Here is a 12,524-nt window from a genome sequence, read left to right on the forward strand (position 1 = left end):
TGATTGATTTGCGGATGTTGAACCAACCATGCAGCCCAGGAATAAATCCCACTTGGTCCTGGTGAATAACCTTTTTATTTTACTGTTGGATCCTATTGGCTAGTGTTTTGGTAAGAATTTTTGCATCCATGTTCATCAGGGATATCAGGGTAATTCTCCTTTTTGATGGGGGGTCTTTGTCTGGTTTTGGGATCAAGGTAATGATGGCCTCATAAAATGAGTTTGGAAGTTTTCCTTCCATTTCTATTTTTTGGAACCATTTCAGGAGAATAGGTATTAATTCTTCTTTAAATGTTTGGTAGAATTCCCCTGGAAAGCCATCTGGCCCTGGGCTCTTGTTTGTTGGGAGATTTTTGATTACTGCTTCAGTTTCCTTAGTGGTTATAGGTCTGTTCAGGTTTTCTATTTCTTCTTGGTTCAGTTTTGGTAGTTGATATGTCTCTATGAATGCATCCATTTCTTCCAGGTTATCTAATTTGCTGGCATATAGTTGCTAATAAATGTTCTTATAATTGTTTGTATTTCTTTGGTGTTGGTTGTGATCTCTCCTCTTTCATTCATGATTTTATTTATTTGGGTCCTTTCTCTTTTCTTTCTGATAAGTCTGGCCAGGGGTTTATCAATCTTATTAATTCTTTCAAAGAACCAGCTCCCAGTTTCGTTGATCTGTTCTACTGTTCTTTTGGTTTCTATTTCATTGATTTCTGCTCTGATCTTTATTATTTCTCTTCTCCTGCTGGGTTTAGGCTTCATTTGCTGTTCTTTCTCCGGCTCCTTTAGGTGTAGGGTTAGGTTGTGTATTTGAGACCTTTCTTGTTTCTTGAGAAAGGGTTGTATTGCTATAAACTTTCCTCTTAGGACTGCCTTTGCTGTATCCCAAAGATTTTGAACAGTTATGTTTTCATATTCATTTGTTTCCATGAATTTTTTAAATTCTTCTTTAATTTCCTGGTTGACCTATTCATTCTTTAGTAGGATGCTCTTTAGCCTCCATGTATTTGAGTTCTTTCCAACTTTTCTCTTGTGATTGACTTCTAGTTTCAAAGCACGTGGTCTGAAAATATGCAGGGAATGATCCTAATCTTTTGGTACCAGTTGAGACCTAATTTGTGACCTAGGAGGTGGTCTATTCTGGAGAATGTTCCATGGGCACTAGAGAAGAATGTATATTCTGTTGCTATGAGATGGAATGTTCTGAATATATCTGTGGAGTCCATTTGGTCCAGTGTGTCATTTAAAGTCTTTATTTCCTTGTTGATCTTTTGCTTAGATGATCTGTCCATTTCAGTGAGGGGGGTGTTAAAGTCCCCTACTATTATTGTATTGTTGTTGATGTGTTTCTTTGATTTTGTTATTAGTTGGCTTATATGGTTGGCTGCTCCCATGTTAGGAGCATAGATATTTACAATTGTTAGATCTTCTTGTTGGATAGACCCTTTAAGTATGATGTAGTGTCCTTCCTCATTTCTTATTATAGTCTTTGGTTTAAAATCTAATTTGTCTGATATAAGGATTGCCACCCAGCTTTCTTTTGGTGTCCATTAGCATGGTAAATGGTTTTCCACCCCCTCACTTTCAATCTGGAGGTGCCTTTCGGTCTAAAAATGAGTCTGTTGCAGACAGCATATCGATGGGTCTTGTTTTTTTATCCAATCTGATACCCTGCGTCTTTTGATTGGGGCATTTAGCCCATTTACATTCAGGGTAACTATTGAAAGATATGAATTTAGTGCCACTGTATTGCCTGTAAGGTGAATTTTACTGTATATTGTCTCTGTTCCTTTCTGGTCTATGTTACTTTTAGGCTCTCTCTTTGCTTAGAGGACCCCTTTCAATATTTCTTATAGGGCTGGTTTCGTGTTTGCAAACTCCTTTAGTTTTTGTTTGTCCTGGAAGTTTTTTATCTCTCCTTTTATTTTCAATGACAGCCTGGCTGGATATAGTATTCTTGGCTGCATATTTTTCTCATTTAGTGCTCTGAATATATCATGGCAGTCCTTTCTGGCCTGCCAGGTCTCTGTGGATAGGTCTGTTGCCAATCTGATGTTTCTACCATTGTAGGTTACAGATCTCTTGTCCCAAGCTGCTTTCAGGATTTTCTCTTTGTCTCTGAGACTCGTAAGTTTTACTATTAGATGTTGGGGTGTTGACCTATTTTTATTGATTTTGAGGGGGGTTCTCTGTGCCTCCTGGATTTTGATGCCTATTTCCTTCCCCAAATTAGAGACATTCTCTGCTACAATTTGCTCCAATATAACTTCTGCCCCTCTCTCTCTTTCTTCTTCTTCTGGGATCCCAATTATTCTAATATTGTTTAATCTTATGGTATCGCTTATCTCTCAAATTCTGCCCTCGTGATCTAGTAGTTGTTTATCTCACTTTTTCTCAGCTTCTTTATTTTCCATCATTTGGTCTTTTATATCACTAATTCTCTCTTTTGCCTAATTTCTCCTAGCAGTTAGAGCCTCCATTTTTGATTGCACCTCATTAATAGCCTTTTTGATTTTGACTTGGTTAGATTTTAGTTCTTTGATTTCTCCAGAAAGGGTTTCTCTAATATCTTCCATGCTTTTTTCAAGCCCAGCTAGTATCTCTTAAAATCGTCATTCTGAACTCTAGTTCCAACATCTTACTAATGTCTGTATTGATTAGGTCCCTGGCAGTCAGTACTGCCTCTTCTTCTTTTTTTTGAGGTGATTTTTTCCGTCTTGTCATTTTGTCCAGAGGACAATAGATGAATGAGAGAACAAAATGCTAACAGGGTAACAACGACCACAGAAAAATACATACTAAACAAATCAGAAGAGACCTGAAACCAGGGGAAAAGAAAGGGAAGGAAAGAAAAAAGAAAAAAAAAAAGATTAAAAAAAAAAGAATATGTTCAAATATGATCAGACTGGTGCATAAATCAGTGCTACACATTTAGATTTTGGGTGTATTTTGGTCTTTTAGAAGAAAGTGCCTCCCAAAGTTTTAAAGAAAGAAAAACTTATATATGTACAAAAATAAGGGTAAATACGATGAAGGGATGGAATATGACTGTAAAGATGAAAATTATAAAAGATTTTATAAAAGGAATTGAGAAGATAAGAAGTTGGTTGAAAAAAGAAAAAAGAAAAATTTAAAAAAGGGAGTGAATGTGATCAGGCAGGAGACTAGAACAAAGCCATACACTAGAGATTTAGGGTATATTTTGGTCTGTTAGAAGAAACTGTATCCCAAAATTTTAAAGAGAGAAAAACTTATATATATATATATATATGAAAAATAAGGTTAACTACAATGAAGGGATAGAATATGACTCTAAAAATGAAAAGTAAAAAAGATTTTTAAAAAAGGGATTGATAAGATTTTGGTTGAAAAAGGGAAAAAGAAAAATTCAAAAAAAATAGAAAAAGAAAAAAATACAGAAAATAAAAAAAAATTAACTTTGAAAAACTAAAGAATCATAGTAAAAAAGCCATGAATTCTACATGCATTATTCCCCTAGTGCTGGAGTTTTGCTGTTCTCATTGATCGGTAAACTTGGTCTTGGCTGGCTGTTTTTGCTGATCTTCTGGGGGAGGGGCCTGTTGCCGTGGTTCCCAAATGTCTTTGTGGGAGGCGGAATTGTCCCACCCTTGCCGGGTCCAGGCTAAGTAATCTGCTGGGGTTTGATCTTGGGAGCTTTTGTTCCCTGCAAGCTTTCCATGCAGCTTTGGAGGATGAAAGTGAAAATGGCGGCCTCCCATTCTCTGCCCTGGAGGAGCCGAGAACTTGGGGCCCCACTCCTCAGTGCACCCCCAGAGAAAAGCAGTCAGTCATTCCTGTCTCCCTGGTCTCCGGCCGCACTCCTTGCTCACCTGGCCTTTGACTGAGCGTTTCTATCTCTGGCACCTGACCCCATGTGGAGTCTCCAAACCCAGCAGATCCCTGCAGTGCCCTCCTGCGCCACTCCTCCCTGGGGGAAGAAGGGGAGTCTCCCCGGATCTGCCGCTTGTTGGGTCCCTGCTGGAGGAGCAGTGGCCTGACTGTGCCGCGGATCACGGTTTATGGCAACCCCAAGCTGAGAGCCCCCTCCTCGGCTCCGTCTCTGCAGCCGGCTTCTCCGCTCCGATACCTGGGAGCTCTGCCACACTCAGGCACCCCCGATCTTCTTGTGACCCCGAGGGTCCTGAGACCACACTGTCCCAGCGAGTGTTCCACCCCCTGCTTAGCCACTGGAATGATGTCCCTCAGCGGAGCCGACTTCTAAAAGTTCCAAGTTTGTGCTCTGCTTCTCTATCACTTGCCCGAAGTGGTGGACAGAGGCCCCCTCCCCCACTGTCTAGCCTCCCAAATATCGCCTTGGATTCACTTCTCCGCATATCCTACCTTCCAGAAAGTGGTCGCTTTTCTGTTCAGAGAGTTGCTGCTATTCTTTTCTTCAATCTCCTATTGAGTTCGTAGGTGTTCAGAATGGTTTGATCCTTATCTAGCTGAATTCCTGAGACCAGACGAAATTTAGGTCCCTACTCCTCCTCCATCTTGCTCCTCCTGAGAGGTATATTTTTGTCATCAGTATTTTAAAGATAAGGCTTTAAAGATAAGGCTTTAAAGAAAGAGTAACTGAGTTGTGCAAGGTCATTCAGCTAGTAAATGATTGAGGCATGACTTGAATCTAGACTAGACAATTGCAAAACCATTGTTCTTTTCATTGAATTATACTTTCTCTTAATAACTAATAATCTCAAAGTTAAAGTGCCATTTTTAGTAATTAACTTTGTTTACAGAAAATAACTTATTTTCCTCAAACAAGTCAGTCATGACATAAAATCGGTTTGCTTCCCTGTTTTCTAGAAATCCCTATTAATAATCTGTTCTGAAAGATTTGAAAATGCAAAATTGTGAAGAAAGCTAAAATTGATTTTTATTTAGTGCTTATTAAACAACTTAAATATTTCAATCAGGACATAAAATATACTTTCTTTCTTCCCCAGTATCTAATGTTAATTACTTTTTCCATGTGAATGGAATGGTGTTTTCTTTTGTTGTAATGTAGTGTGATAGGGCAATAAACCAATAATAGACATGCTGTTTTAATTTTCCATTTAGTTTTTCATTTTTCTTATTTTTGGGGACTTCATATAAATAGCCTTTAATTTCTGATTATAACAACAGAACTAGAACTATTGAAAAGAATTCCAATTTTTAAAAAAAATAAGTGGAAGTTAGTTTTTGATGGACGCAAGTAATATAATAATAGCTGTTAAAATATTTGAACAGTTCAGGAAAGAGAATGCCCTCAGTCTGAGGTTGAATAGAAATAGTACTTATCTCTCAATACTAGGAAATACATGAAAGGTTTTTATTAAGTTAGGGGAGAGAAGAAAAAATACAATTAAAGGAAAATGGACAGTTTGAAATATATAAAGAACATTACAAACTTCAAAATGACTGTAATATAAAAAAGAAGAAAGTTTCAATAGTTAATATCAAGAATGAGAAATGAGAAAAAAATGCTGCATAAAAATGAGACTCATGAGGTCATGCTTCTTGTTAATGATAGGGCTAGTACTTTAACTTTGATATGTCTAATTTCAATGTTTGTTCTACACTTTAAGGCAATATTGAATGAACATTTGTAAAATGGAATATGTGTATGCTCTAGAGACACCAAGAATAATTCCATGTCAGCAGAGTGCTCAGTAACAATTAAGTGAATGAAAGATGAGTGAATGTGTTAACCATATCTCAAATGAACATTTATCCTACCCCAGTTGATTGTTAAAGTAAGTAAAAAAGATGACATAAAGCATTACACAAGGAAGTAAAGTAGTAGTTTCCTATTTCTTATTTGATATATTTAATAAGTAACATTTAAAGAACTCAGAACACTTTAAAATGGATCAATTTTTGCTTTCCTACTTTGTTTTGCAAACCATTTAAGTCTGTTACTGACCTCCTGGTATGCTGTATTTGGTGTAAGGCAGATTTATTACTGAATATACTAGAAGGATCTCATTATAACAGTTTAACACATTACACAGATTCTTGCTATAAGTCTTTTAAAAGAACATAATACGGTCAGTGCTTTAATTTTGCCAGTGCTTTAATTTTTCAGGGCAAGTCTTTTGAAATGTGTTTGAAAAAATCCTGTAGTTGTTGGTCTCCAAACCCTAAATTGAATTCTGCCTTCAGTAGTAAAAGTAAAGTTAGGTAAAAATTACCCACAAAACTACTAGTTATGGTCCCTGTAAAAACCAGATACAGTGGCTGTAACCATAAGGCACAGACTTCCTGCTGCTGTTTCTGGCCAGATTAAAGAGGACACTTGAGTTCCAACTCTCACTCCTGCTGATTAGGGTGAGGGGATTCATGTTACTTTAAAATCATCATTAGCTGGAAACTGGGGACTGAAAAGAAAAAGCCCTAGTGCGGGAATCTTAATGAGACTCGTGAGAAAAGATGTGTCTATTAGACGTCTAACATCTTGGCATTTGTTTTCCAAGGGTCCACCAGGTCTAGCAGGTATTCCAGGTCCATCAGGAAAGAGAGGTCCACGGGTAAGTAAATGGGCTCCATGTCCCACTTGCTGTTAGAATTAGTAACTTTGCAGTATGTTTTCCCGAGTATTGTACCGTATGTACTTCCTTTGGAAACCTGCCTGGATGTTCAAATGTAGCCCTACCTTTGCCAACTCAAGAGAAACTCAGGAACATGTGCAACTTGTTTATTTGAGAGTAAACACCCAGCCAAAGCATTCTCTGTGAACATGCCCAAGAAGGATTATCAAATTTGTAGATTAGTAGCTCTTCTGGTGCTACTTGTAACATTATTCTTAGTTATAAAGTGATCTCATCGGTAGTTGATAGTTCAAGGTGGGGTTCATTTGCTTTGGGAAATGAAGAGGAGTGGGCTGCCTTAAAATAGTATGTTCCTGGATTACATAGTGGAAAATGCTGGAACAACTGACTAGAAAAATAATTGTCCTGAGGAAAAAGCTGCTGTAAGCATCAGCATTATACAGGTCCAATAGAAGATTTACTGCTGTGTTAAAATTCATTTCTTTCAAAACTAAAAAAAAAAAAAATCAATGTGGACTTTTACTAACAGAAATTCTTCAAAGAGCCAGAAAAGGAATTACGACTGTGTGTTATAAAGACAAATGCACATGCCATGGACAATCCACTTTCTTTCTATCCTGATTTTTATCTATCATACAAACAACATAATGAGAAATCATATCCTGAAATATTACTGTGAGCCATCCATATTCACAACCAAGTCTTGTCTGTATGAGGCCTCAGGAATGCTCACTGGTGGTAGTTGGTTAGCATTTGGTTTACTTCTCTCTACTTGATGATCTATCATGTTCCTCCCAGAGTCTCTCATCAATGTGCCCACACTCCTGTAGCTGGCACACCTCTTCCATCCTCCTTGCTCTCTGTGTGGATCCTACTCTTCTGAGGGAGTGGATCTCTCTGCTCTAATTCCATTCCCTTTCCACTACTGAGGCTGTTCTCCCACAGCATGACCTTCAACGTCTGAGTCCAGCTATTTTCATGATACAGCAGTTTCCTTCTCTATCTTTTTAAAAAAATTTATTTGTCCAATCCTTTCTTTAAGGAAGGAACACTATTCCTCTTCTCAAGACTAATTATTACATTTGTGTTCCTAATTTTATCTCCATTCCATTATTTAACTTAAAACTTGCCACTTTGCAATTTTTCTCTCCTGAGATTTTATCTCATTTGGCAACAACCAATTATCCTTTAAAAAATAAAACTCGAACTTTCACTGACATTAATTTTTCCTAAAGTTACTGTCCGAGCTCACGGTTGCACTATTGAGCTTTGTAAAATAATAGTTTATGCCATTGCCCTACATCTCCACCAATAAATCATTTGTAAATCCCCATAAATTTTTCCATCTATTTTATTAAAATTTATGTTTTGAAGGTTACAAATGACATATGCCATAACATCTAATCCTTTTCCCTTAGTTTTAATCTTGCTAGTTATACCTTCAATATTGCCATTGCTGATGCCCCTCTCCTTTCTGAAACACAGTGCTCTATTAATTCAGAATTGAAAAGACAGAAAAATAAGTAATTATTAACTATATGTTATATGTTAACCTAGAGGTATGGCTGAAGAGCCCAGAAGTGGGCACCAAACCCAAATGAATATAGGGGTCTGCAAACCAGGAAGGCTTTTTGGAGGTGGATCTTAGTTCCTCTACTTGTCGGTTCTGTGAGCTTAAGTTTCTTACTTTGTAAATGGGAGTAAAAATAACCACCTTGCAGGATTGTTATAAGGATTAGTAATAAGAAATATAAAGCATTAACAGTTATCTATGCATAGTTGGTAAATAGAAGCCATTACTGACAAATATTTATTAACTATCTAATATGTTCCAAGTACTATACTGATAATATGAAAAACAGTCCCTTTTTTAAAAAAATTTCAATCCTAGAACTAAATAGCATGTCATAAGATAGTTAAAATAGCAATAAAATATTTAACTAACAGATTAGAACAGTGTAAGAAATGTCCTAAAGCAATGTGCAATTAATTACAAATGAATTTTACATGTAGCAATTTCTATGGAAGTTACTAGGAAAGAGAAGTCACTTTATGATGGTGTAGCTAGGATTTAAAAATGAGGTGGGATCTTAGTTGACACTTGAAGGATGATTTGGGCAGCTGTAGGGGGGCAAAGTGAAATGAAATAAGTCTTTAAGGCATACATAATGGCATAAGCAAAAACCCAAGTGCAGAAAGGGTTAGCACATGTTGGCAGAAGAATAAACATTTGCACTTTCTTATTTTTAGGCTTCTTACTCTGCACAGCTTTTAGAAGTAGCACTATGCAATATGGCTGGAGATAGGGGTGAAAAATAAAGGAAATAAGCATCTCAAGGCAGTGTTTTGAATCAAAAGAAGGAAATATATACTATAATTAGTGTAGCTCTCTTTTCCAAGATGAAATATCCAACATCTAGGAAAAGATAAAGAACTTTGTGGGGGGAAAGAAAAGGTGACATACGTTTTAATGAAATTATGCTATGTAATATTTATCTGAACGTTGCAATAAACACTGTCTATTATTTGTATCTAGATCTGTTCTAAGAGTGATCTGACCTTTTTACTATTTGCAGGGCATACCAGGGCCACATGGAAATCCTGGATTACCTGGATTGCCAGGTCCAAAGGTGAGTGATGACTAGTGAGTATCACATTATTTCCCTCACATTATTAAAGAAGGTCCTTAACTTTTTTTAAAATTGAGATATAGTTGACATAAACATTATACTAGCTTCAACTGTATAACATAATGATTCGACACTTGTACATACTGCAGATAATCACCACAGTAAGTCCAGCCACCATCCATCACCATAAAAAATTACAAAAAATTTTCTTTCTTATGATGAAAATTTTCATGATCCACTTTCCTGGCAGCCTTCAAATATGCATGCAGTACCATTGACTGTAATCACCATGCCACACATCATATCCCCATGACCTATTTATTTCACAACTGGAAGTGTGTACCCCTCTTCCGTACCTGCAACCACTGCTCTGTTCACTGAATACGTAAATTTTGTTTTATTTGTTCACCTGTTTTGTTTTTTAGATTCCACATATAAGTGAGATCATACAATATTTATATTTCTCTGTCTGGCTTATTTCGCTTAGCCTAATGCCCTCAAGGTCCATCCATGTTGTCACAAATGGCAAGATTTCATTTTTTATTTTTTATTTATTTTTATTTTTATTTTTATTATTTTTTAAAGATTTTATTTATTTTTTGGAGAGCGGGTGAGAGAGAAACAGCATGAGAGGGGAGAGGGTCAGAGGGAGAAGCAGGCTCCCCACTGAGCCGGGAGCCCGATGTGGGGCTCGATCCCAGGACCCTGGGATCATGACCTGAGCCGAAGGCAGACACTTAACCATTTGAGCCACCCAGGCGCCCAAGATTTCATTTTTTTTAATGGCTGAGTAGTATTCCATTGTGTGTGTGTGTGTGTGTGTGTTTACACCACATCTTCTTTGTCTATTCAATCATTGATGGACACTTAGATTCTTTTCAGATCTTTTTTTTTTTTTTAAAGATTTTATTTATTTGACAGAGAGAGATACAGCGAGAGGAGGAACACAAGCAGGGGGAGCGGAAGAGGGAGAGCAGGCTTCCCGCAGAGCAGGGAGCCCAATGTGGGGCTCGATCCCAGGACCCTGGGATCATGACCTGAGCCGAAGGCAGACGCTTAACGACTGAGCCACCCAGGCGCCCCCATCCTTTTCATATCTTTACTATTGTAAATAATGCTGCAATGAACACAGGGGTGCATATATCTTGATGAATTAGTGTTTTTGTTTTTTTTCTGATAAAATGTCCAGAAGTAGAATTGTTGAATCATATGGTAGTTCTGATCACTTTTTATTTTATATTATTGACTATATTCCCTATGCTATATTTTTCATCTCCTTCAGTTATTTATCTTATAACTGGAAGTTTGTTATTTTTAATTTTTTGATGAAACTCCATACTGTTTTCCATAGTGGCTGTACCAATTTACATTCCTTCCAACAGGGCATTTGTGTTCCCTGTTCTCCACATCTTTACCAGTCTTCACTAACACTAGTTATTTCTTGTCTTTTTGATAATAGCCATTCCAACAGGTGTGAAGTGATAAGTCATTGTGGTCCTAATTTGCATTTCTCTGATGACTAGTGATATTGAGTACTTTTTCATGTGCCTGTTTGCCATCTGTATTTCTTGGAAAAATGCCTATTCTGATCCTCTGCCCATTTATTAATCAATTGTTTTGTTTTGATGTTGAGTTGTATGAGTTTGGATATATAATTTGCAAATATTTTCTCCAATTCAGTAAGTTGCCTTTCATTTTTATGATGATTTCCTTTGCTGAAGCTTTTCAATTTGCTGTATTCCTACTTGTTTATTTTTGCTTTTGTTGCCTTCACTTTTGGAGTCAGATCTAAAAAAAAAAATTGCCAAGAATGATATCAAGGAGCTTACTGCCTATGTTTTCTACTAGGAGTTTTATGGTTTCAGGTCTTAAAGTCTTTAACTCATTTTGAGTTTATTTTTATGTATAGTGTAAGAGAATAGTCTAATTTTGTTCTTTTGCATATGGCTGTCCAGTTTTCCCAACACCATTTATTAAAGAAACTGTCCTTTCCCCATTGTATATTCTTGCCTCTTTTGTTGTAAGTTAATTGGCCATATATACATGGGTTTATTTCTGGGCTCTTTATTCTGTTCCATTGATCTATGTGGCTCTTTTTAAGTGAGTACCATATTGTTTTCATTATTATAGCTTTGTAATATAGTTTGAAATCAGGGAGCATGAAGCCTCCAGCTTTGTTGTTCTTCTCAAATTGCTTTGGCTATTCATGGTCTTTTGTGGTTCCATACACATTTGAGGATTATTTGTTTTGTCTTTTTGAAATGTGCCATGGGAATTTTGACAGGGATTGCATTGAGTCTATAGATTGCTTTGGGTAATATGGACATTTTAATATTAATTCTTCCACTCCATTAGCACAGAATGTCTTTATTTGTGTCTTCAATTTCTTTTGTTAATGTCTTACAGTTTTTAGCATACAAGTCTTTTACCTCCTTGGTTAAATTTATTCCTAGGTTTTATTCTTTTTGATGCAATTATAAATGAGATTTTTTTAAATTTCTCTGATAGTTCTTTGTTAGTATATAGAAATGCAATAGATTTTTGTATGTTAATTTTTTACCCTGCAACTTTACTGAATTTATTAGTTCTAACAGCTTTCCAGTGGAGTCTTTAGGGTTTCCTATAGATGCTATCATGTCATCTTCAAATAGTGATGGTTTTACTTCTTCCCTTCCAATTTGGATGCATTTTATTTCTTTTTCTTGCCTAATTACCATGGCTAGGACTTCTAATACTATATTGAATAAAAGTAGTAGGAGTGAGCATCCTTACCTTGTTCCTGATCTTAGAGGAAAGACTTAGCTTTTTACCATCTAGTATGATGTTAGCTGTGGGCTGTCATTTATGGCCTTGATTATGTTGAGGTACATTCCCTCTGTACCCATTTTGTTGAGAGTTTTTATCATAAATGGATGTTGAATTTTGTCAAATGCTTTTTCTGCATCTATTGAGATGATCTATGATTTTTATCCTTCATTTTGTTAATGTGGTGTATCCTTTTGATTGATTTGCAGATGATGTCAAACCATTTCTGCATCCTTGGAATAAATCCCACTTGATGATCCTTTTAATCTATTGTTGAATTTAGTTAGCTACTATTTTGTTGAGGATTTTGCATTTATGTTTATCAGGGATATTGGCCTGTAGTTTTCTTTTTTTGTGGTATCCTTGTAAAATAAGTTAGGAAGCATTCTCTCCTCTTCTGTTTTTTGGAAGAGTTTGAGAAGCATTGACATTAACTCTTCTTTAAATATTTGGTAAAATTCACCAATGAAGCTGTAGCTCCTAGACTCTTGTTTGTTGGGAGGTTTTCGATTACTGCTTTAATTTCCTTACTAGTAATCAGCCT

The 12,524-nt window shown here is 36.4% G+C and overlaps 1 protein-coding gene across 1 annotated transcript in view; it reads left to right on the forward strand.

The window, feature by feature from the left end:
* The window catches only part of COL24A1 (collagen type XXIV alpha 1 chain), a 391,649-nt gene that overhangs the window by 44,327 nt on the left and 334,798 nt on the right, over positions 1 to 12,524 (forward strand). Inside the window, exons 4-5 of the mRNA XM_064588890.1 lie at positions 6,471 to 6,524; positions 9,122 to 9,175. Of these exons, the coding sequence (XP_064444960.1) occupies positions 6,471 to 6,524; positions 9,122 to 9,175 (108 nt within the window). The remainder of the gene's footprint in view (positions 1 to 6,470; positions 6,525 to 9,121; positions 9,176 to 12,524) is intronic.

The sequence above is a fragment of the Mirounga angustirostris genome, unplaced genomic scaffold (genome assembly GCF_029215605.1).
Source record: "Mirounga angustirostris isolate CCGP_5_RB_7025 unplaced genomic scaffold, mMirAng1.0.hap1 SCAF_4, whole genome shotgun sequence".
Classification (NCBI taxonomy): Eukaryota; Metazoa; Chordata; class Mammalia; order Carnivora; family Phocidae; genus Mirounga; species Mirounga angustirostris.